This window comes from Nicotiana tomentosiformis, chromosome 8 (genome assembly GCF_000390325.3).
Source record: "Nicotiana tomentosiformis chromosome 8, ASM39032v3, whole genome shotgun sequence".
Classification (NCBI taxonomy): domain Eukaryota; kingdom Viridiplantae; phylum Streptophyta; class Magnoliopsida; order Solanales; family Solanaceae; genus Nicotiana; species Nicotiana tomentosiformis.
Window position 1 is genome coordinate 69,502,990 of NC_090819.1, and position 24,452 is coordinate 69,527,441.

At 38.8% G+C, this 24,452-nt stretch overlaps 1 protein-coding gene across 2 annotated transcripts; it reads left to right on the forward strand.

Annotated features, from left to right (window-relative positions):
* The first annotated feature begins 240 nt into the window (after positions 1 to 240).
* LOC104085092 (rop guanine nucleotide exchange factor 14) lies at positions 241 to 6,945 on the forward strand. 2 transcript variants are annotated; one of them, XM_009589044.4, is made up of 8 exons: positions 241 to 510; positions 1,697 to 1,824; positions 3,863 to 4,240; positions 4,741 to 4,895; positions 4,979 to 5,053; positions 5,145 to 5,414; positions 5,502 to 5,849; positions 6,412 to 6,945. In XM_009589044.4, exons 2-8 carry the CDS (start codon positions 1,749 to 1,751, stop codon positions 6,793 to 6,795), a joined length of 1,686 nt encoding a protein of 561 aa, XP_009587339.1. In that variant the 5' UTR covers positions 241 to 510; positions 1,697 to 1,748; the 3' UTR covers positions 6,796 to 6,945. The 2 variants fall into 2 exon arrangements, with proteins under 2 accessions (XP_009587339.1, XP_009587340.1); XM_009589045.4 differs by lacking the exon at positions 241 to 510 and adding an exon at positions 1,431 to 1,576.
* The last annotated feature ends 17,507 nt before the right edge of the window (positions 6,946 to 24,452 follow it).

Consider the following 24,452-nt stretch of genomic DNA (forward strand, 5'->3'; position numbering starts at 1 on the left):
ATTTTTAATATATTTGAATCATCTACTTTTTAATTTTATTTAAATATTTGAAAAACTTAATTAGTACTTTAATAATAAATATTTATAATTATTTATCTAATTATATAATATTAACTATTAAGTAAATTTTTTTATGTCATTATTTATAATTTAAAAAATATTTTTTTAAAGTTTGACCAAACAAAAATTATGGCTCAAAAAATACTTTTTAAATTGATTAACACAAATGGGTCTAAGACTATACGATATTCTCTCTACCCGCTCCCCGTCTCACTCTCTCTGTCTACTACTACTGGTCTACTACTTTCTGTAGATACTTTTAATACCCTCCCTCACTCATTTCCTTTCTTTTCTTCCTCCTCCAATCTTGTCTTTTCTGCATTCTTTTCCCCTCTTTATATTCCCACCATTTCACCAGACAAAAAAAAATCATCTTTCTTCTCAGTACTAAGAATCTAAAGATAAATGCAGCTGTTTCTGAATGTCATCCATTTTTCTGATCAAATAAAGGTCTGTTCTTGTTATCACTCCCCATTGCTTTCCCTTTTCTTCTGTTTCTATGCATTCTTCATTTCCAGCTTTTCTCATTTTCCTTTTTCTTCCTTTCCTTTTTTTCCACAAAAGAAAAAAAGCTAAAAGATTACTACTATATTTTCTTTTTGCTTATCCTTATGGGGTGTTTGTTTTGCACAAAGCACACCAAATTCCAAAATCAACTCCAAATTTGTCGGTGGCCAACGTGTGAGGTGTGCGCGTGTGTGTGGGGGGGCTTAATATTTGCTTTGCCTTGCCTGTTTGTTTTTAGATGCAATGAGCTTCAAATTTTCTAGCTTTCTTCAATTTCTTTTTTCTTTGCATTATTCTGATTTTCTGTGTTGATATTTGAGAATCTATGAAAAATCCCCTTAAAAATAAATCTGAAGCTTCTGACAGGATCCTAAATTTTTTTTCTGACTTTTTCATCACCAAAGCGAATTTTTTATTGCGCAAAAAGTTTATCTTTTTCCCCTATTTTAAATTTTTTTTTCTTTAACACAATGATGAACTATTTGTAAAGTAGTAGAAAAGGTGGGTTCCTTTTTTTTTTTTTTTCTGATTTTATATTTCAAGACTCGAGCCCAGTGACCATGATGGCCTCACAGATTTTGAGAAAGTTTTGAGCTCTGAGTCAAATCGGAGCCTTAGGAAACGGGGCCCACTCATAACAAATCTTTTATACTTATGGACCATATGATATTCTGATTTGATTGGTTTTTGGATCCGTTACTTTTTTATTTTTGTCCTTTTTGGCCAGACTAGGTTGGGAAGCTGGATTATGAAGTTAGCTGAAATTGACTTGTTGAGTGCAACATGTAACTAATTAAGTCATCAAAATAATCAGTTTCACTAAAGTTCTTAAATGGGTGTGTATATCAATCAATTTCCTAGCTTTGGAAATAGAGGAGCAAATTTTGATAAAGGGTTTGGTGAATTGTGAGTTTATAAACATTCAAGTGCCTTCATTTTCATAACTTCTTTATGGGGATAAGATTAGAGGTAGCTTTTACTCCAAATCACCATAATAATGACAGTGAGGGTATTAAATCCTTTTCTTCTTGTCTTTTTCAAAATGTTAACAGTTGCATTAATTGTATTTTGCCAATTTTTGTCAAATTGAACTTTGTCTAACATTTTCACTGTTGGTTGGATGGTTCAGGTGGTTGTTGAGCAGCAATTTTAGAGATAATCCTTTGTTAAGATTGGTAAAAATGGTACTCATGAGGAGGAGACTTGCCTGCTGTACAAGAGATAGAGAGATTAGCATTGACTTTGATGAAAATGAGAGTAAGCTTATCTCTCTTATGATCTTGTAGAGTCTCAAAGTTTTACTACTTAGATATGTTCCTAACTTGATTTTGATTGAGGTATAGTTGTTAAAATGGGGGCGGATTTACAAGGGAAGGTATGGGTTTTGGCAGTAGTGGGTTCAGTGGCATTCCGAACCCATAAAGTTCAAATCTTGAATTTGCCTCAGAATGTCGGTTGGCCGTTAAAAGTTCCACAAAGTGTTGCCCAACAATCTCTAGTGTTTTCTCTGTTGGGTTATTTTACAGGTGTGGTGAGTGGGTCATACAAAATGGAGTAAAGAAACTTTGTTGTGTTTTCTATTTGTTGGTAATGAACTTAACACATGGATTAATCGTTAAAATGCTGCATTTCAAAAGAAAATTAAAGAGACCTAAAGCTATAAATTAGGCATGTACTAAGAGCCATTCTCTACAATTTTGCTACAAGGACCAGAGATTGTCCACGCCTTAGAAAAATTTGTGGAGATCATTGTAGGTATTTCCCCATTTTTTGGGGGTCTAAAGGGACTTGGCATTGATATGAAAGAGCAGTAGTAAAGAAGGTCTGGGTACTGGGTCCTGTTGCATTAATGCTCTGTTCCTATGGCCCTCCATTTTAATTTTTAAAGCATATGCATTTTGACCATGACATATTCAATTACTTCACGTTTGTGTAAGTGGGAAGGTTGTGACCATGCTATCCTCCCATTCTAGTTTGGAGTGTTTGAAAAGATGTGTTGCCCTACAGTTTTTATTGCTTCTTTCAGATAACTGTAAAAAACAGAACCTTTACCTACTAAAAAAGAACTGTAGATGACCGAATAAATGCCAAGTACTATATTCAGCAATTGCATTTCATGTTGTTGAAGTTACTTAGTTGACTTGAGCTGCATACATTAGAGGATATCTTGTGTGTACACGCCCAATCCAATGCATCTGATTGCACACGAAGAGAGAGTTTACTGCATTTTTAGAGCTCCTCAATAAATATTTAAATGTGCTGGATGCACCGATGTGATTGGCGCTTTTTTTTGTGAGAAGGAAAAAGAAATGCACCAATCACATTTGTGCATCAACAAAATGTGGTTATTTCCTTTTGTGCTCTGCTTGGTGATTTTGCAACATATATAGTTAATAAAGATAATAATATCTTTAGTCACTTTACGGATGGTTTAGCACAAAATCATGGGTAGATGCCAAAGTTTATATTAGTGAATGCTAAAATTTAGATTGTGAATCAGACATTTACTGACCACCTCGCTTGTTACATGTTTCTTTGACTTTTGTGAAGAAAATGTTTCTAGAATCAGGACATTACCATCTTAGTTATTTGGTGGATGCTTATTAATCTCAGTAAATTAACAAACCAAATGCTGGGAATCAATGGCTTGAAATTGCCAAAAGGTTTAAAAAATATACTTTTCCCAGTTGATAGACAGTCTTAGGTGGGCCCCAGCATTAGTTGGGTATATTTTGAACTTACAAGTTCGGTTTGTATCAACTTCTACGTCGGGTACTCTCTTTTCAGTTCCTGGCTTTTGTTTCTACTAATTTGAGTGTAATCAGCTTTGAGCAACCCTTATTTCTAAAAGAAATGTACAGCTAACTGATATACACATCTAATCATCTTTATTTGTTCATTGCGCTGATCATTTTTTTATTTCTCCCATCTTTAACAAAGAAAAAAGTTTGCACTGATAAAGATATGAACATCCACATACATGCAAATTAAATATGGTGGTAGTGTCATGTTTGTGCAACATCATGCTGTATAAGTAACAGTCAAATTGCATATTTAAGATGCTTAATTTTTTAAATCTTCTGCAAGTCTTTAGTTAAAAGCCGTATGAATTGTGCATGTTCTTGTGGTCATTCTATTTATTCTTCTGTCTTGTAGTCAACATCTTAAGCATCATGCCCCCTAGAACATTCTTTTCTCATTACATTTTATTATTAAGTATTTTTTCTTGGATTATCCTTTACCCTTCCCTCCATCTGACTACTAATTTAACTACTAAAATTAATGGAACACTCAGAAATTACAACATATGATGGCCTTGAAAGCTGTATTTTGAACAGTCAGCCATATGACAATCAAAGTATCACTAGCAGAGGTGACGGAGGTATTACAGATTCCTTGGACGATGATGACTCAAGCAGCAGTTCGAGCAACAATGTTTATGGATCTTTCTCTTCTCACTGGACAACAATGAAGAGGGATGATGAGTGGGATTTCTCAGCAAGCCCGCAACATTACTATGTAAAAGAAAAATCTGCTTATACAACCCACTTTTCAGATGTGGAAACAATGAAAGAAAAATTTGCAAAATTGTTACTTGGGGAAGATGTGACTGGAGGAAGCAAGGGGATTTCCACTGCATTAGCACTGTCAAATGCCATTACAAATCTTGCAGGTAGTATAGATTACTAATTTGGTTTTGTTCACTACTATTCCCCTAGCATACCTCTTTGATTATGTTACAACTAAAAAGTCTAACAGGCCGGTAAAATAGCTCTCTAATACTAAGCAGCTAGAACTTCCTTCGGTAAAACGATTTTTCAGCAGCCAAAATATGAAATAGCTATAAAATCATGAAGATTCAATACTCTAGCATCTTAACTTGGTTTTGGTCAAGTTTAACTAGAACTAATTTTACAATCTGAAATCTGATTAAGGATTTATGAGCTGTGTCTAGTCACAGTTTTAGGTTCTTATGGTGTGGATGCAGCAGACAAGAACTTATGTTGATGAGAATAAATAATAATTAGTATTGAGAATACACAACCAAAAGTATTTGGAAAGCGTCAAGGAACATAAAAGATTTGCATGGAGCTTAGAAATCATTCTACTTATTCTGTTTTTCCACTTTGCTGCTACCTTTTTATCCTGATTATACTGTTACTGGATTTGCAGCATCAGTGTTTGGAGAGCTCTGGAAATTGGAGCCACTTGCGGAGGATAGGAAGAGGAAATGGAGGAGAGAAATGGATTGGTTGCTCTCTCCTACAAACCATATGATTGAGTTGGTTCCTGCTAAACAAAATGGTTCTAATGGCCAGAAATTGGAGGTATCTGTGACTTTTAGCCATTCACTAAATGTATTTCATTGCAGTAAAATTTTTATGCTAAGTTCCACTTGCTGTTCGAGCAGATCATGACTCCAAAAGCTCGTGCGGACATCCATATGAATCTTCCAGCACTTCAGAAGTTGGACTCCATGCTTCTTGTAGGTGGTCTCTTTAATCCTAGAAAAGTGGGCTATTTCCTTTTAGCATCATTTGGTTCTATTTCTGAATATCATTTCTTGAAATGCCTAGGAAGCTCTGGATTCAATGGTTAATACTGAGTTTTGGTACATGGAAGTGGGTAGCCGAGCAGAAGGAAGAAGCAGAAGTGCTGGGCAGAGCAAAAGGTGGTGGCTTCCCTCACCCCAGGTGCCCATATCTGGGCTCTCTGACCCTGAAAGAGATAAATTGTTGAATCAGGGTAAATTGGTGAATCAAATATTTAAAGCAGCTAAAGCTATCAACGAAAACGTCTTGTCTGAAATGCCTGTTCCAACAATCATTAAAGATGCACTTCCAAAGGTAAGTTAGCTATGTCACTAAAGCTATTATTTAACTATATATTTCTTTGTTTATAAGAAACAAGTAACAAGATCAATTCACTAACAGTCTGGCAGGACAAGTCTAGGGGAGGAACTTTACAGGATCCTAACGGCAGAATCAACATCTGTGGAGGCGATGTTCGTGTCCCTTAACATAAGATCTGAACACAATGCCCTTGAAACTGTTAACAGGTTGGAAACAGCAATACTTGCCTGGAAAGAAAAAATAGCAGAACATGCTGGTGGAAAATCTCCAGCACGGACATCTTGGTCTTTCATAAAAGATCCGATATCTGAACTAGACAAGATAGAGGTATCATTGAGCAGAGCGGAAACTCTTCTGCTGCAGCTCAAGATTAAATATCCAAACCTTCCTCAGACATTCCTCAATGTCACAAAGATCCAATATGGCAAGGTAAAAATTATATCTCACTAGCTACATCCATAAGATATGCTAATTAATATGGAGAGGTAAGCGTTGTGATACACTCACCTCTGCATTCTTGTTTCGGTTCTTGAGATTCTCAAAACTTTTTTCTTAGTGGGAAGGAATAAAATGTGAGTGGCAGTTCTCAGATGAGGGAACCATTCTCTCTAATCTTTTTCTTTGTAAAAACAAACTAGAATCTTTCAGTTGAAATAGCTTTCTAGTATGCATGTTGAGTCGTTTCTTATCCTTCCATTCTGTTCTTACAGTAGTTGGTCGGGCAGTACAGGTCTGGAAGGTCAGAAACATTGCCATATTACCAATCTACAAGACCTAGTTTTTGTCATGTTGCTTTCTACTTAGGGTCTTTAAATGTTCCAGGCAAACAATAATATATACTTGTCCACCACAATTACTGGAGAGGGATAGTTATACCGCATGAGTTGTTTTAGACTTTTAGCATATACTGTATCTTCCTAGTGCTATGAGGTGTGTATGCGGTGCTCAATGAGCTTTTGATTGTTTTGTTCTTCTGTTGTAATAATTGTAGGATGTCGGGCGTTCAATTCTTGAAGCATACTCTCGGGTTCTCTTGAACTTGGCATTCTGCATCCTGACTAGGATAGGAGAAATTCTTCAAGAAGACATCTTGAGCAATCCTAATTCACCCGCGGCTGCATGCCACCTTCCTGGCATAAGAATTCCGGGATTGTCAGATAGTCCTACACCTAGTCGTGTGAGGCATTCATTGATTGATCAGATGAATAAAGCTGATGAACGATCTTGTGATTCTCGCCACACCAATGCCTCTGATATAGACATTGAGTCTGCTGAATCAAAGATCAGTTCGGTAACTGCAACACCAAGCAGAAGTCGAGTGTGGTGCATTGGCAGAGAAGCTTGTAGCAGCATGTCTGCTGCAAATTCACCTTGATAAGCAAAGTTTTACTCTCAGTCTTCCTGTAGATATATATCATTTCCATGTCAAAGAACAGCCTTAGCTCGAGGCTAATATTTCGCTGTTATTATGGGAGCTTGCCCTCAATTTGCAATAGTTGAAATATAATTGCATTTCATGCTGTCAGGGCATTGCGAATGTTGCATGAATTGTTTCGTTCCGGGATAATATTTCCATCGTAATAGCTCATTAAAGAAATCACAACTTGTTAGATATTTACGTTACCTTAAGTTCCATGTTAAATGGGTTAGTTCTTCTTTCTTTGAAGGTAAAAGGAAAAGATAGAGAAGGGAAGGGTTGAGGAAGAACAAAGGATTCTGTTGTGAGTAGGAAACCAACTCAAACCCAGCCACCCCTCCGTCAGCTAAGTTTAACCCGTAGGAATTGCATCAGATAGTCAGTTTTAAGTAATATTCAGTTTTTTTTATATAAAAATTATCAAACTTATAGTTAGTGTTGATAAATTTCAGACAAAAGTCTGTCTGTTCCTCTCTTCTCCGCCTCCTTCAGAATCAACCCATAGTTTAAACACAAATAAAGGTGGGTTTTTATAAGTGTGCTCAAGGCAATAGCGAAGCAAGTTGAATAAAAGTCAAACTTAGTTCCTGGATCGTCACTGTTTTACCAAGAAAAGCAATTTAATAAAACGAAAGGCTAAACTTAGTTGATGATAATAACTTTAGATCTATGATTGATTGACACAGATAACGCAAGAGCAATATTGAGAGAAGAATAAATGCAGTGTGTGTTCAATGGTCCAAGATCCTTGATGATGGGGGAATATTGAGTAATAAATAACAACAAATGACATTAAAGTAAATAAAGAGAATGATTCAACCAATATTGAATGAAGTGGATGATTCTTCTTTCTGACAATGATGAATGAAATACCAGTACTACAATGTTAAGATTTTTTTCGGATCTAACAGAAAAAGTATGGAATAATGGATCATCCAATCTCTTTAGAAACGTAATAGTTGTCTTTTATTCAGAGAGAGTGTCAGTCTTACAAAGGTTGTGTCCCCCCCCCCCTTCAGAATCAACCCATAGTTTAAACACAAATAAAGGTGGGTTTTTATAAGTGTGCTCAAGGCAATAGCGAAGCAAGTTGAATAAAAGTCAAACTTAGTTCCTGGATCGTCACTGTTTTACCAAGAAAAGCAATTTAATAAAACGAAAGGCTAAACTTAGTTGATGATAATAACTTTAGATCTATGATTGATTGACACAGATAACGCAAGAGCAATATTGAGAGAAGAATAAATGCAGTGTGTGTTCAATGGTCCAAGATCCTTGATGATGGGGGAATATTGAGTAATAAATAACAACAAATGACATTAAAGTAAATAAAGAGAATGATTCAACCAATATTGAATGAAGTGGATGATTCTTCTTTCTGACAATGATGAATGAAATACCAGTACTACAATGTTAAGATTTTTTTCGGATCTAACAGAAAAAGTATGGAATAATGGATCATCCAATCTCTTTAGAAACGTAATAGTTGTCTTTTATTCAGAGAGAGTGTCAGTCTTACAAAGGTTGTGTCCCCCCCCCCCCCCTTCAGAATCAACCCATAGTTTAAACACAAATAAAGGTGGGTTTTTATAAGTGTGCTCAAGGCAATAGCGAAGCAAGTTGAATAAAAGTCAAACTTAGTTCCTGGATCGTCACTGTTTTACCAAGAAAAGCAATTTAATAAAACGAAAGGCTAAACTTAGTTGATGATAATAACTTTAGATCTATGATTGATTGACACAGATAACGCAAGAGCAATATTGAGAGAAGAATAAATGCAGTGTGTGTTCAATGGTCCAAGATCCTTGATGATGGGGGAATATTGAGTAATAAATAACAACAAATGACATTAAAGTAAATAAAGAGAATGATTCAACCAATATTGAATGAAGTGGATGATTCTTCTTTCTGACAATGATGAATGAAATACCAGTACTACAATGTTAAGATTTTTTTCGGATCTAACAGAAAAAGTATGGAATAATGGATCATCCAATCTCTTTAGAAACGTAATAGTTGTCTTTTATTCAGAGAGAGTGTCAGTCTTACAAAGGTTGTGTCCCCCCCCCCCTTCAGAATCAACCCATAGTTTAAACACAAATAAAGGTGGGTTTTTATAAGTGTGCTCAAGGCAATAGCGAAGCAAGTTGAATAAAAGTCAAACTTAGTTCCTGGATCGTCACTGTTTTACCAAGAAAAGCAATTTAATAAAACGAAAGGCTAAACTTAGTTGATGATAATAACTTTAGATCTATGATTGATTGACACAGATAACGCAAGAGTAATATTGAGAGAAGAATAAATGCAGTGTGTGTTCAATGGTCCAAGATCCTTGATGATGGGGGAATATTGAGTAATAAATAACAACAAATGACATTAAAGTAAATAAAGAGAATGATTCAACCAATATTGAATGAAGTGGATGATTCTTCTTTCTGACAATGATGAATGAAATACCAGTACTACAATGTTAAGATTTTTTTCGGATCTAACAGAAAAAGTGTGGAATAATGGATCATCCAATCTCTTTAGAAACGTAATAGTTGTCTTTTATTCAGAGAGAGTGTCAGTCTTACAAAGGTTGTGTCCCTCCCCCCCCCCCCCCACTATCTCCTTTTCTATTTATATGGGGCATTCCTCAATCAATCCTAAAAGTATGGACACCATAAAATATTCAAGAGAATATTCTACTACGAAAAATAACAGTTAGTACTGCCCTTCATACTCGACCTCGGTCGTTATTGACTCTTCCGCTACAAGTCCCGTTTTTGACCTCGGCCATATCGCTTTCCACGATGCCACTTCGTGTCAAATCTTAATGAAAGCAGATTTTGACCCATACAGTCACTTTCTAAATAAAAAACAAACAAACAAATAAATAAATACAGAGAAAACTTAGGGTCAAGTTCAACACAAACAGATTCATGTAATATTGAATGTCAAATTTCTTCTTCGGATGAATACCAGGCAGTTGTCCCAAACACCATATGTGAGCACAACAACAGGGTCGCCAAAAGGAATGTTTAGTAGTTCAGATATACGTGTTTGAATTTAGGAATATATTTGAAGTTTGCTTGCGTGAATCTGTGTTTATATTAAGGTGGTTAAACTTACAGAAATCTATAAACTTTGGCTATGTCTAAACAGTTACTAAAATGACTATTTGTGCACTTGCCCCGTTTTTCAACCCTTGAAATAATATGGATAAAATTCAACAATAACCATATTTTAAGCATGCAATTGAAAAATATTCATAGGTTTAAAAGTCATTGAAAGTTAGCCAAATAAAATTTAGATAAAAAAGCCCAACTTAGGCACAGAGACCCAACTTTTCATCTTTTGTACTTTTCTCAAACTCCATGAAACTATTACATAGTGTATTGGGATTCAAGTTTTTTCAAGTTAAGCTCTAACATAATGTGTTGGATTTCAAGCTTTTTAAGTTAAACTCCACCACAAGCAGTAGCAAAACCAACACGAGCCTAGTCAAAGAGAAGCTTCAAGCTCAAGGAGAACCAAAGACATCTTCGGCATATAACTGACTGAAGAATTAGAATCGAAATCGAGAAATCGTTTTCGACATAATAAACGCTATTATCATTGTCACCTTACTTCTCTCTAACTCATCATATTGTTGATCCCACCAATTTTTTAACTTATCAGGAGATTTCACCACCATCTGAGTATCTAAAACACCATTGCCATAGGACAACATTAGCAAGCTTTTCAATAAAATAAGAGAAATCTCAAGTAGTCTTATGTTCGACGAGTAGTCAAAAATTGAATTATGGGCGAATGACAGAAGAGAAGGATACAATTTTGTTGTAGTGTAGCACTACAACTAGTTTGATGCAAAATTTCATTCTCAATTAAGAAATTAGAGATTTATATTTCAGTATCTCATCATCCTTTTTCACTTAGTAACTTTTTTCATTCACATCCTTAACATGAGAATATCAAATTGGGTAATAATAGCCTTTCAAACTTGTGATATTGGTGGTTCATGTAATTGCTTTTTAGACATTAAACATAAGGGTCTTTTGGTTCACATATATTTAACATATATTATAATGCAAAATTATTATATAATAATTACTATTTGAAATCTTTTCTATCAGTGAATAACAACTCAAAGAATGTCATCCAGTGAGTGACATTATAGAAATTTTCATGCAATATCTTATTCATGTAAAATAATATATAGATTTTCGCATATGAGTTATGCTAATGTTAATAATGTAAGAGCTTTATTCATAAATCAGATATTATTATAATTATGCGGATCTTTTAAACCAACAATATTTTTGTTAATATATGTGATAGACTTATCTGTAGAACAAATCGAATTTTATTTCTGAAGTAAAAAAAAGAGTGAAATTTAGTAATCAAACGTATAAGTTAATAATGTTGAATAATGAGAAAAAAAATAGAAACATTCACATATAAGTAATTTTTTTGGTAGTGATCAAAACTCAAAAATATATTTATACAATTAAGGATAAAAGAAAGGTAGAGCTTTCAATAAATATATATTAAATTAAGGGACATACTACAAAAACAAAAATTAAAAATATGTAGATTTTATGACAAATTCCTAAAAGAATCTGTACTTATGCTGTAAATAAAATAAAAATAAAAATTTAAAAGATATTTCCTTAATGGAAATCAAGACTAAAATTCTACATGCACAACTTAAAGAGAATAAAAGAGACAGTGAAACTTAATTATATATTTAATCCATGTGTTTATCCGAAAAACGGATAGAGTTGAATTTATACGTAGTTCTAATAATACGTGGTATAACTTGGTACAAATTGAAAAAATAAGTAAAAATATATCGAATATTGACCGTAAAAAAGGAATAAATATAAACCCAAATTGAGTAGAGAGTGATTTATAAATGAACAAGATGAACCAATGTCTAAAGCCCAAAAAATGATAATATTTACTATGTGTGTGTAAATCTCAATAATCTCTGAAATGTGAGAGTGTATGAATGTATGGATATCCAATGTCTGATCCCTTTATAGAAATGATAGTCACTCTTAATATAGTGGAGGAATCTTACTTTGGATATTATTAAAAATACATAGTGGAGATTCCACGATAGATTAGTTAAATAATTTTTCCTTAATTCCGCCGAGATTCTCTCCCCTAGTGCGGCTACAACGGCTTTTTGTCTCTTAGCTCGATCTTGGTATTGGTCGGTCTCTGGATTTCGAGCTCGATATTGACTCGAGTTCGGTATTGATCGGTCTCTAATTCTCGAGCTTGATAACACCACTTCACATCACAGCTTGATATTGACCTGAACTCGATATTGACTCGAGCTCGGTATTGATCGGTCTCTAATTCTCGAGCTTGATAACATCACTTCACATCATAACTTGATATTGACCTGAACTCGATATTGACTTGAGCTCAATAACCCGGCTTCACATCATATCTCAATATTATAATGACGACCATCGGTCCATTATGTTCCAATATTGACTAATTATACGAAGGGTAAACTTGGTTTTGACCGTATACAAATAGTCCCCTCGTTTCTCGGAAAGAATATGGCGAGAAACGATATGATTTTTCAACTTTTGACTAGATACACACTGACGTCTACATCGAGCCCGATTATGACGTATGTGACAAATGTCCCGTCGATCCAGTTATCAAGGCATTAAATGCGCGTCAGACGATGGTCGACCACTATCGATTTTGAACCGTCTTTGCGAAATCTATAAATAGCCCTCCTTCTTCATTATTTTAAACCTTTTACCTTCAACTCTTCTCATTCCAACCTTTAAAGTTCTTCGCGTTCTCCAAAGTTCTCTATTTCCAGCTTTAAGAATTTCTTTGCTTGTTCTTCGCCAAACACCAAAATATTTTAATTTCCCATCTTCTTTGTTCTTGAAAATTTAGATGGCTAAGATATCTAAAACCGTTCCTCAGAATGAGGTTGCTTCCTCATCTCGGTCGGCCGGTGAGAAATCGGTGGTGGAGCCACGCCTCGAAGAACTCATTCCCAGGGGATGTGTTATCGATTCTGACTTTAAGGTTGAGAAACCCTCATCGGTTGCTAGTCGATGTGAGCTGGTATCGAGATATATATGCTCGATACCCCAAAGCCTTATTGATTTGATGAAGAAAGATTGTGATTAGAAAAATAAAGAGGTCGTGATACCGGTACCGGAGGAAGCGATCACTACCCACGTGGAAGGGTACTTGAGTATTTACACTTATTCTTTTACGTTGGGTCCCCTCGATTCGGTCATCATCGACTTCTGAAAAAAGTACTAAGTGACCCTCGGTCAAATACATCCTTATTTCTAGAGGATTGTAATACTGCTCCGTTTCTTTGTGAGCAAAATCGACGGCCTTCCCTTTACCCTCGACCACCTCGTAATATTATACAACCCTCATCTTTACCGAGGTGGGTTGATAAAGCTTCAACGCCGGGCCACCAAGGCGTTCACCTTGAGCATAGATGAAGACAAAGATCAGGGTTGGATGAGCCGGTTTGTTCAAGTGAAGACCTCAGACTTAATCCCAGCTGAGAGTATGTCATTTCCCGAGAAATGGAATATGAACCGTAAGTGTGATTCCGTTTTTTACTTTTGTTTTTTTACTTCTTCACCTTTTCTTATCAATTCCTTTCTTGATACATCCGTTGCTTGGATGCCGGGCGCGGTTCCCCATCTCGAGTACTGGGTCAGGAGCTTGGTTTCGATGTTAACATATGCCGAGCGCGCATGGCGCGATTCATCAAAGAGTCGTGCCGAGCGCGCATGGCGCGATTCGTCGAAGGGCCGGTGGGAGGCTCGTACTCATGGTAAACCTTCCTCTTGGCTCACCGATCTGCTCAAGTATTTTTTCGGGCATAAGTTTTACTTACTTTCCTTTCTTTGTAGGTCTTGGAAAAGATGCGGTTATGAGACCCCCATCAGGTGATGAAGAAATTCTACCGCCTATCTCAAAACCGGAGAAGGTGGTTAAGAGAAAAAAGGGCCTCGGACTCTGAGGGTCAAAAACCCAAAAAGAGAGCGGCTCGTAAACTTAAGGTGAACGTAATCCCTTTGACTATGGAGTCAGTCCTGAGTCTAAGGGATGAAGAAGAAGAAGAAGAAGAAAGTGATTCCGGGCTGTTGGCCCGTGCCCGGGCTAGCACCGATACTCAAAATCCTTCGGTATCGGTGGAAGTTGATACTACTCCGACCAGACTTGATGAGGTCGAGGAGGGGACTTCGACCCAAGTTTTCGAGTCGAGAGAGACCGAGGATGTTTTACCTCGAGTTAGAGAGACCGTCGAAGAGGCGGTGAATGCCGGTGCACAAACTGAGCTTAGGGCTCCCGAAGACGGAGGCGGCGCCCCAAAAGACCTACTCGGGGTGATAGAGATCGGCGATTCTTCCTCTTTCCCTTCCTTTTCCCAATCGATGATACGTGATGTTCAAGATGTGGAGACTTGTCACGGGAAAGGGGCCCACGGAGGGGAGGATCCTTTCTGTGGTTATTTTATCGGGGTAGAAGATGTTACCGGTCCGAGTGACTTGGAGGCTTTGAAGAAGAGCTCGAGCGAGGTGGGAGCGCCTTGCCTATTTAACGAAGCCCAGCAGACCCTGAATCGGGTAAGTTCATAATTTCTTTTCCAATCTTCATACTTGTGTTTCCCTTTCCTTGTATAATCCCTTCTTATTTTTATAGGCTACTGTGCTTCATCACGAGGCATTTTTCCAATCCCTAGGGGATCTGAGCCGTACGAGACCGAAGTTTGAAGGCTTACTGAGGAGAGAGATGCCTTAAAGCTTCTCAGTGAGTAGAGAGAAGGGGAAGTAAAAGGACTCCGAGCCGAGCTGGAAACATCTCAGAAAGAACAAGCTGAGATGTCCACGCAGGTACAAAGAATCTTTGAATTTAATGATATTAATTCGGGATTTATGGTTAATAATTCGGTCTCGCAGGTCGAGCAAAAGTTCGATGTGATTAGGCAGCTTTGTGCTGAAGTGGACGTAGTGAAATCGGAGGCCGAGGAGTAGAGGAAGAACATGGACCGCTTCGCCTCAGAGAAGGAGACTGCCCGAACTCAACTGGATTCGGCCGATGCCCATCTCCAAAACTTAAAATAGAAAGCCTTGGTGCAAGCCAAGAAAATTGAGGAGTTCCACTCTTAGTTGAGCTCAGCAAATTCAGATCGAGAGAGATTGGCCACATAACATGCAGCGGCCAAAACAAAAGTCGAGAAAACCATGGCCAATATTGATGCAATGGTGACCGTTTATCGATCTGATGCCGAAGATGCTCAAGTTCTAGCAAAGGAGGTTGCTGAGGCTGCTCAGGCTCTGGAAAACTAGGTTGCCGAGCATGCTAAATGTTAGTCTCAAAGGGAGACTTTCAAAGAGATTCATGCTCGTGTCTTCGATCTAACGGCCGAGATAGAAAAAGCGAAGGAGCTTGAAGCCGAAGCCAGAGTGTTGGCTTTTCCCGATGATGATGATACTGGGAGTGCGAGCGGATCTGAAAGTGAAGGGGACCTCACGGGCAAAGATGCTGCTCCCGGAGAGGACTAAAAACTTTCTCATATTTTTTGTGTTTCTTATAAGACCGTTTTGGTCTTTTGTAAAGAAATTTGATCGGGCCGTCTTGCCCTTGTAAATGATTTTGACATGTATATTAAAACTTTCTTCCTTTCATAGCTTCTGAATCTTTCGCCTTTTTTGTTAATTTGTACAAAGGGCAAATTTGAAGCAAAATAGCCTTTAAACTTGCTATGTAGTCCCCGATTCGGGGCAATAGTCCGAACTTGAATCAATGTAGCCCTTGGGCTTTGTGGTCGAATGAGAATGATTTCTCGGGCTCAAATTAAGGTAGCCCTTAGGTTTTATACGTATTCCTTAGGCTTATTGGTTGAGTGAGCATTTGCTCAAACTCAAACTAATGTAGCCCTTAGGCTTTATGGTCGAGTGAGTGTTTGTTCGAACTTGAGTTAATGTAGCCCTTTGTTTTATGGTCGGGTGAGTGTTTGCTCCAACTCGAGTTAATGTAGCCCTTAGGCTTTATGGTCGAGTGAGTTTTTACTCGAACTCGAAGTATACGTAGCCCTTAGGCTTAATGGTCAAGTGAGCATTTGCTCGAACTCAAACTAATGTAGCCCTTAGAATTTATGGTCGAGTGAGTGTTTACTCGAACTCGAGTTAATGTAGCCCATAGGCTTTATGGTCGAGTTAGTGTTTGCTCGAACTCGAGTTAATGTAGCCCTTAAGATTTATGGTCGAGTGAGTGTTTGCTCGAACTCGAGTTAATGTAGCCCTTAGGCTTTATAGTCGAGTGAGTGTTTGCTCGAACTCGAGTTAATGTAGCCCTTTGGATTTATGGTCGAGTGAGTGTTTGCTCGAACTTGAAGTATACGTAGCCCTTAGGCTTTATGGTCGAGTGAGTGTTTGCTCGAACTCGAACTCGAACTAATGTAGCTCTTAGGCTTTATGGTCGAGTGAGTATTTGCTCGAACTAGAGTTAATGTATCCCTTAGGATTTATGGTCGAGTGAGTGTTTGCTCGAACTAGAGTTAATGTAGCCCTTAGGCTTTATGGTCGAGTGAGTGTTTGCTCTAACTCGAAGTATACGTAGCCCTTAGGCTTAATGGTCAAGTGAGTGTTTGCTCGAACTCGAAGTAAGGTAGCCCTTAGGCTTAATGGTCGAGTGAGTATTTGCTCGAACTCGAAGTAAGAGTAGCCCTTGGGCTTAATGGTCGAGTGAGTGTTTGCTCGAACTTGAAGTAAAAGTATCCCTTAGGCTTAATGGTCGAGTGAGCGTTTTCTCGAACTCAAAGTAAGAGTAGACCTTAGGCTAATGGTCGAGTGAGTGTTTGCTCGAACCCGAACTAATGTAGCCCTTAGGCTTTATGGTCGAGTGAGTGTTTATCGAGTTAATATAGCCCTTAGGCTTTATGATCGAGTGAGTGTTTTCTCGAACTCGAAGTAAGAGTAGCCCTTGGGCTTAATGGTCGAGTGAGTGTTTGCTCGAACTCGAAGTAAGGTAGCCCTTAGGCTTTGTAGAGCTTGATCTCGTTGATTTTTCTGTTGGCGGTCCCCGATTTATGGGGTACTTATTCAAACTCCGGTCATGGTCGGCCCTTTAAGCCTGTTTATATAATAGATCGGGAACATGATGTAGAAGAATCTTTCTAAGATATGAGATATCGGTAAAGAAGAATTTCTCTTTATAAGTCATTATACATGTGTTCATGTTTTGTGCCAGGGCTCGAGCAAACTACGCGGGCATGGTTTGTTTGACCATTTGGCCCTTACAAATTTTTCCTATCGAGACCCTGTTGCCATGAAGTAACTTTCTTGCATCAAGCTTGATATATTCGAGGGCAATGCCCCCCAGTATTTGTGGTTAATTGTAAAGAGGCCTTGGATACTGTTGAATTGTTCTAAGTTAACACGATCAATGGTTGCCTCATTAAAAACCTTTCCGAAAAACCCATTTGGGATAAAACCGGTCTAAGGGAAAAAGAGTGCAACGCATGCTTTTAGACCTAAAGGCTTCACGTTGAAGAATCCATCCCTGTTTCTGGTTGAACACTTGCAAGGGTTAATTTCGAAATACAAATGAACATAGGAGGGTCGTACCTTAGTAGTAGTATCGTTTTAGGTGCGACACATTCCAATTGCTCGGTAGTTGTTTGCCATTTGTCACGCCGAGCTTGTAGGATCCCTTTCCGACGATTTCGAGAACCTGATATGGTCCTTCCCAGTTCGGACCCGGTTTCCCTTCATTCGGATTTTAGGTGTTGAGGGTGACTTTCCTTAGCACTAAGTCCACAATTTTAAAATGTCGAATATTGGTTCTTTGATTGTAGTATCTTTCGATCCGCTATTTTTGGGCGGCCAATCGAATGAGAGCGGTCTCTCATCTTTTATCCAATAATTCTAGGCTCGTGTTCATGGTATCGTTATTCGACTCCTTTGTTGTATATCGAAACCCGACGCTAGGTTATCCGACCTCAACCGAAAACAGAGCTTCGGCGCCATAAACCAACGAGAATGGCGTTGCTCCGGTACTAAATTTTAATGTTGTGCGATATTCCCATAGGACCTTGGGTAGTATTTCTCTCCATTTTCCTTTAGCGTCGGTCAATCTCTTCTTAAAATTTTGGATGATGGTTTTGTTGGTCGATTCGGCTTGTCCGTTCCCGCTGGGATGATACGATGTTGATAGGATCCTTTTTATCTTGTGATCCTCGAAAAATTAGTTACTTTGTTGCCGATGAATTGTTTTCCATTATCACATATAATCTCGGCTGGCATCCCGAATCGGCATATGATGTGGTCCCAAATGAAGTCTATCACTTCTTTTTCTCTGACTTTCTCGAAAGCCTGTGCTTCAACCTATTTAGAGAAATAATCAGTCATAAACAAAATAAACTGAGCTTTACCTGGGGCCGATGGGAGGGGGCCGACGATGTCCATTCCCCATTTCATGAAAGGCCATAGAGATAAGACCGAGTGGAGTAGCTCTTCGGGTTGATGAATTAGGGGCACATGTCTTTGGCATTTGTCACATTTTCGAACGAACTCTCTCGCATCTTTTCCCAAATCGGTCCAATAATACCCTGCTCTGATTGCTTTGTGGACCAGCGAATCGACACCGAAATGGTTTCCGCAAGTGCCCTCGTGAATTTCTCGTAGGATGTAATCGGTATCTCCTGGTCCCAAATATATTGCCAATGGTCCATCGAACGTCCTTCTAAAAAGTGTTCTGTCTTCGGACAGGGTGAATCGTGCTGCCTTTGTGCGCAAAGCTCTCGATTCCTTTGGATATGATGGAAGCTTCCCGTTCTTGAAGTACTCTATATATATTTGTTTCTCCAATCCTAGGTTAGACTTGTGGAGTTTATCTCGGCATGACCTTCTTCGATCACCGATCTTATGAGTTGCACGACAATCCCCGAGTTGAGTTCGTCATTTTCGACCCTTGAGCCTAAGTTTGCAAGAGCGTCGACCTCGTTGTTCTGTTCTCGGGGTACATGTTACAAAGTCCATTCTTTAAATTGATGTAGAGTCACCTGTAATTTATCCAAGTACCTCTGCATTCGATTTTTTTGGACTTCAAAAGTCCTGTTAACTTGGTTTACCACGAAGAGGGAATCACACTTAGCCTCTACGACCTCTGCTCCCAAGCTTCTAGCTAGTTCGAGACCTAAAATCATGGCCTCATACTCAGTCTCATTGTTAGTCAATTTTGTAGTTCTGATAGACTATCTAACTACATTACCTGTGGGTGACTTTAGTATAATGCCTAATCCGGACCCCTTTGCGTTCGAGGCACCGTCCGTGAAAAGAGTCCAGACTCCCGAAGAGGTACCCAATTTTATCAGTAGCTCTTTTTCAATCTGGGGTATGAGGGCTGGTGAAAAGTTAGCCACGAAGTCCGCCAAGATTTGAGACTTGATAGCGGTTTGGGGTCGATACTCGATATCGTATCCACCGATTTCTATGGCCCATTTGGCCAATCAACCCGAAAGCTCGGGTTTGTACAAAACGTTTTGAATAGGATAAATTGTTACAACATGTATCAGATAACATTGGAAATATGGTTTTAGTTTCCTAGAGGCGCTTATTAAAGCAAGCGCTAATTTTTCTAAGTGTAGGTATCTAGTTTCGGCCTCACCTAAGGTCCGACTGACATAATAAATAGGGAATTGCGTACCTCGTTCTTCTCAAACCAGAACTCCACTTACCGCTATCTCCGAGACAGCTAAGTACAAGTAAAGTTACTCGTCCACTTTCGGGGTATGAAGCAGCGGCGGGCTCGATAAATACCGCTTTAGTTCTTTCAAAGCCTGCTGGCATTCCAGAGTCCATGCAAAGTTGCTTTTCTTCTTAAGCAGTGAGAATGATCGGTGGCTCCTATCTGAAGATCTCAAAATGAATCGTCCCAGGGCGGCTATCCTCCTCGTTAACCTTTGCACGACCTTTACATTATCTACTACCGTGATGTCCTCGATAGCTTTGATTTTATCGGGGTTGATCTCGATTCCTCGGTTGGGCACCATGAAACCAAGAAACTTGCCCGAGCCAACCCCGAATGCACATTTTTCGGGGTTGAGCTTCATATTGTACTTCTTTAGTACGTTGAAAGTTTCCTCCAAATGCTTTAAATGGTCCTCTGCTCGCAGAGACTTAACTAACATGTCATCAATATAAACTTCCATTGATTTTCCTATTTGTTTTTAGAACAATCGATTTACTAGGCGTTGATAAGTTGCACCGGCATTTTTTAGACCGAATGGCATTACGTTATAATAGTAGGTACCGTACTTAGTGGTAAATGATGTATTTTCCTGATCCTCCGGGTTCATCTGTATCTGGTTGTACCCAGAGTAGGCATCGAGAAAACTGAGAGTCTCGTAGCCGGCCGTGGCGTCGATCATATGATCGATATTAGGCAAAGGAAAAGAATCCTTAGGGCATGCTTTATTTAGGTCTTTATAATATATACACATTCTAAGTTTGTTTCCCTTCTTAGGGACTACCACCATATTTGCTAGCCATTCAGGGTATTTTACTTCTCGAATGGATCCTATTTTAAGAAGTTTGGTTATCTCATCCTTGATGAAGGCATGTTTGACCTTAGACTGGGGCCTTCTTTTTTGCTTTACCGGATGGAATTTCAGATCCAAGCTTAGTTTATGAGTGGTTATTTCCGGTGGGATCCCTATCATGTCAAGATGGGACCAAGTGAAACAGTTCATGTTTGCTATAAGAAATTGAATAAGATTTTTCTTGAGCTCGGGATCTAACCCCGTGCCCAGGTATACCTTTCGCTCGGGCAGATGTTCGATCAGCATGATTTGCTCCATTTCTTCGACCGTTGATTGGGTAGCGTCAGAATTATCGGGGACCGTAAAGGATTGAGGGACCCCGTAGTCATCATCTTCGTCAGTCTTCTGATTCTCTAGTTGGGTCGAGGCAGGCGTTTGTGATTTATATTTGGTATCCCGTTCCTCCTCCGAACCTGATCCCTTTGTCGATGATAGTGGAGATATCAGAATCACTTCATCGATGACAAACATTTCTTTTGCGGCTGGTTGCTCCCCGTAGACCGTTTTGATTCCCTCCAGTGTTGGGAATTTCAGAACCTGGTAAAGGGTCGAGGGCACAGCTCTCATATTGTGGATCCATGGCCTCCCGAACAGGGCGTTATATCTCATATCGCCTTCGATCACGTGGAACTTCATTTCTTGGATGATCCCGGCCACGTTTACTGGCAAGATTATCTCTCCCTTAGTAGTTTCACACGCCATATTAAATCTGTTTAGTTCTAGGGTCGCGGGTACGACCTGGTCCTGTAGACCGAGTTGCTCTACGACCCTTGATCGAATTATGTTGGCCGAACTACCTAGATCAATTAACACGCGCTTAACTTGAGTTTTATTCATAAGTACAGATATTACCAGTATATCGTTATGGGGTTGCATGATTCCTTCTGTGTCTTCGTCACTAAAGGACAAGGTCCATTTAGGTTTGTAATCTTGAGTCCGAGATCGCTTCTCTTTTACAATAGACATCTTAGTGCATTTAAGAAGTGGCCCCTGGGGGACATCGATCCCTCCGATAATTATATGTATGATGTGTTGCAACTCTTCTTGTTCGTTTTGTCTATTGAAATCTCTGTTTTTGAAATGATTTTTGGCCCGGTCACTTAAACATTCTCGAAGGTACCCTTCATTGAATAAACAGGCTACCTCCTCTCTCAACTGCCTGTAGTCTTCGGTTCTATGGCCATGGGTGCCATAATATTTGCACATTTGATTGGGATTTCCCTGGGCTGGATCGGACTACAGAGGTCGAGGCCAATTAGTATCTTTGATTCGCCTGATAGCCAACACGATGGCGGATGCATCGATGTTGAAGTTATATTCTGATAATTGTGGTGCTTCCTTAGGTCCGATATGCCTGTCGAGTCCATTCTTGTTCATCAGCCCCCGAGACCCTTGTCCTAGATCACTTCTCCTTTTACCTTGTACGGGGTTACGTGTAGTTTCGCTACCCCTACGATCTCCGTTATACGGCTGATATCGGTCCTTGCTCGACCTTGATTCTCGATCGATGTCCCTTTTAATAATGGACCAAGAACCCAACTGGTCGTCTTCAACTCTGATCTTCGATTGATATCGATTATGCACATCGGCCTAGGTAACATCCGGGTACTCAATCAAATTCTGCTTCAACTATCTTGAAGCCATCGAGCTTCGTTCGTTCAGTCCTTGAGTGAAAGCTTGTACATCCCAATAGTCCGTGACCGGTGGTAGATCCATTTGTTCCATTTGGAAACGAGATACGAAATCTCGTAGCATCTCGTTATCTTTTTGCTTTACCTTGAAAAGGTCTGACTTCCTGGTCTCGACCTTTATGGATCCGGCGTGTGCTTTTACGAAAGAATCTTCAAGCATATCAAAAGAATCCACTACAAAAAAAATGGAATTAATTACGAACGTCGTCGCTAATTTGTCGCTAACACGCTCGTAGCTAGCAGAATTTCATGATAATCCGTTGCTAATCCGTCGCTAAATGATATTAGCGACGGATTTTTCTATTTAGCTACAGAATTTGTCCGTCGCTAAAACCTGATTTTTTAGTAGTGATTGATAGAGTTAGGCGGTAAATTATGATACCATATCATTGCCCCCTTTGACAGAGTTTCCCCGAACTTCTTCAACAATACATATTTGATCTCGTCGTCTTCTAGATCATTCCCTTTAATGGAACATGTATAAGACGTGACATGCTCGTTGGGGTCGGTCGTTCTATTATATTTAGGAATTTTAGGCATGCGAAACTTCTTGGGGATAGATTTAGGAGTTGCGCTCCAGGGGAAAGGCGTTTGTACGAACTTTTTGGAATCCAAGCCCTTCAATACCGGTGGTGCCCCCGGGATCTGATCAACCCTGGAGTTATAAGTTTCTACTTTTTTGTCGTTTGCTTCAATCCTCTTTTCTCCTGACTCAATTCGTTTTGTCAGTTCCTCTAACATCTTAATAATTTCGGGATTAGTCCCCGATTCTTGTTCATTTGATCTTACTACAGCTGGCCCAGTTTCGTGGGTGACTTCTCGGGGTGGACCGAGCTCGGCCCTGCTCGGTGCATGGGTTTGGCTCTGCAACTGAGCTATCGCTACCTATTGAGCTTGCAACATTTCAAAAATCATACGCAGGTTGATCCCGTCTTCTCCAGCATTTTGGGTATTTCGAACTGTAGATCGAGTTCCATCATGAATGCTGTTTTCGAGGTCGGAAAGTTGATTTGCCTCGATGGCCACATGTGAATTAACGTTAATTGGATCTATGGCCCGAGCTCCAACGCGATCGACGGGTGGCCCTCCATCCCCAGCCGTCAGGATATTGTTCTCATTTTGAAGGCTAGGTTCGTTGTCGATAGGTAGGGCCATTGATTGAGAGTTCGTCGTTTTTAACCTGAAATCAAAGATACTTCCAAGAGCAAGTATAAAATGGTGTGTTTTGCAGAGATTCGTACCAAATAACCATTGTTAGCCTTAGCCCCATGGTGGGGGCCAAACCGTTTACCCAAAAAACTGATAGAGTTGAATTTATATGTAGTTCTAAGGATACGTGGTATAACTTGGTACAAATTAAAAAAATAAGTAAAAATATATCGAATATTGACTGTAAAAAAGAAAAAAATACAAACCCAAATTGAGTAGAGAGTGATTTATAAATGAACAAGATGAACCAATGTCTAAAGCCCAAAAAAGGATAATATTTACCATATGTGTGTAAATCTCAATAATCTCTAAAATGTGAGAGTGTATGAATGTATAGATGTCCAATGTCTAATCCCTTTAGAGAAATGATAGTCACTCTTAATATAGCGGAGGAATCCTACTTTGGATATTATTAAAAATATAGTGGGGATACCATGATAGATTAGTTAAATAGTTTTTCCTTAATTCCCGCCGAGATTCTCTCCCCTAGTGCGGCTACAACGACTTTTTGTCTCTTAGCTCGATCTTGGTCGGTCTTGGTATTGGTCGGTCTCTGGATTTCGAGCTCGATATTGACTCGAGCTCGGTATTAATCGGTCTCTGGCTCTCGAGCTCGATAACACCACTTCACATCATAGCTTGATATTGACCTGAGCTCGATATTGACTCGAGCTCTATATTGACTCGAGCTCGGTATTGATCGGTCTGGGTCTTGAGCTCGAAACCCGACTTCACATCATATCTCGATATTATAATGACGACTCTCGGTCCATTATGTTCCAATCTTGACTAATTATATGAAGGGCAAACTCGATTTTAACCGTATAAACCATGTAATATTAAAATAACAATCATAAAAATAATATTACAATAACATTCTTAAAGGATTACAGTACTTTATTTAGACTTTAATATACTTCATTTGTAATTTAAAATAAGATAGTAACTTTTTTTATTTGGTAATTAAAGAATTTTCATTACCAAGTAAATAGATAATCATGGTGGTCAAACCATGATTTTCTATTTAGCAACAAGTAACTAAGCAAGAGGCATTATATTAGTTTCTAAACAAAATATAATTAACTCCAATAATAAATTCACAAATTCTTACAGGT

What these genes read in the sequence shown, in the direction of transcription:
- LOC104085092 (XM_009589044.4), top strand. Translation starts at nt 1,749, where the DNA reads ATGGTACTCATGAGGAGGAGACTTGCCTGCTGTACAAGAGATAGAGAG. An exon ending in TTAAAGATGCACTTCCAAAG is followed by an intron (nt 5,415 to 5,501) that starts GTAAGTTAGCTA and finishes ATTCACTAACAG; the next exon opens with TCTGGCAGGACAAGTCTAGG. An exon ending in CAAAGATCCAATATGGCAAG is followed by an intron (nt 5,850 to 6,411) that starts GTAAAAATTATA and finishes TAATAATTGTAG; the next exon opens with GATGTCGGGCGTTCAATTCT.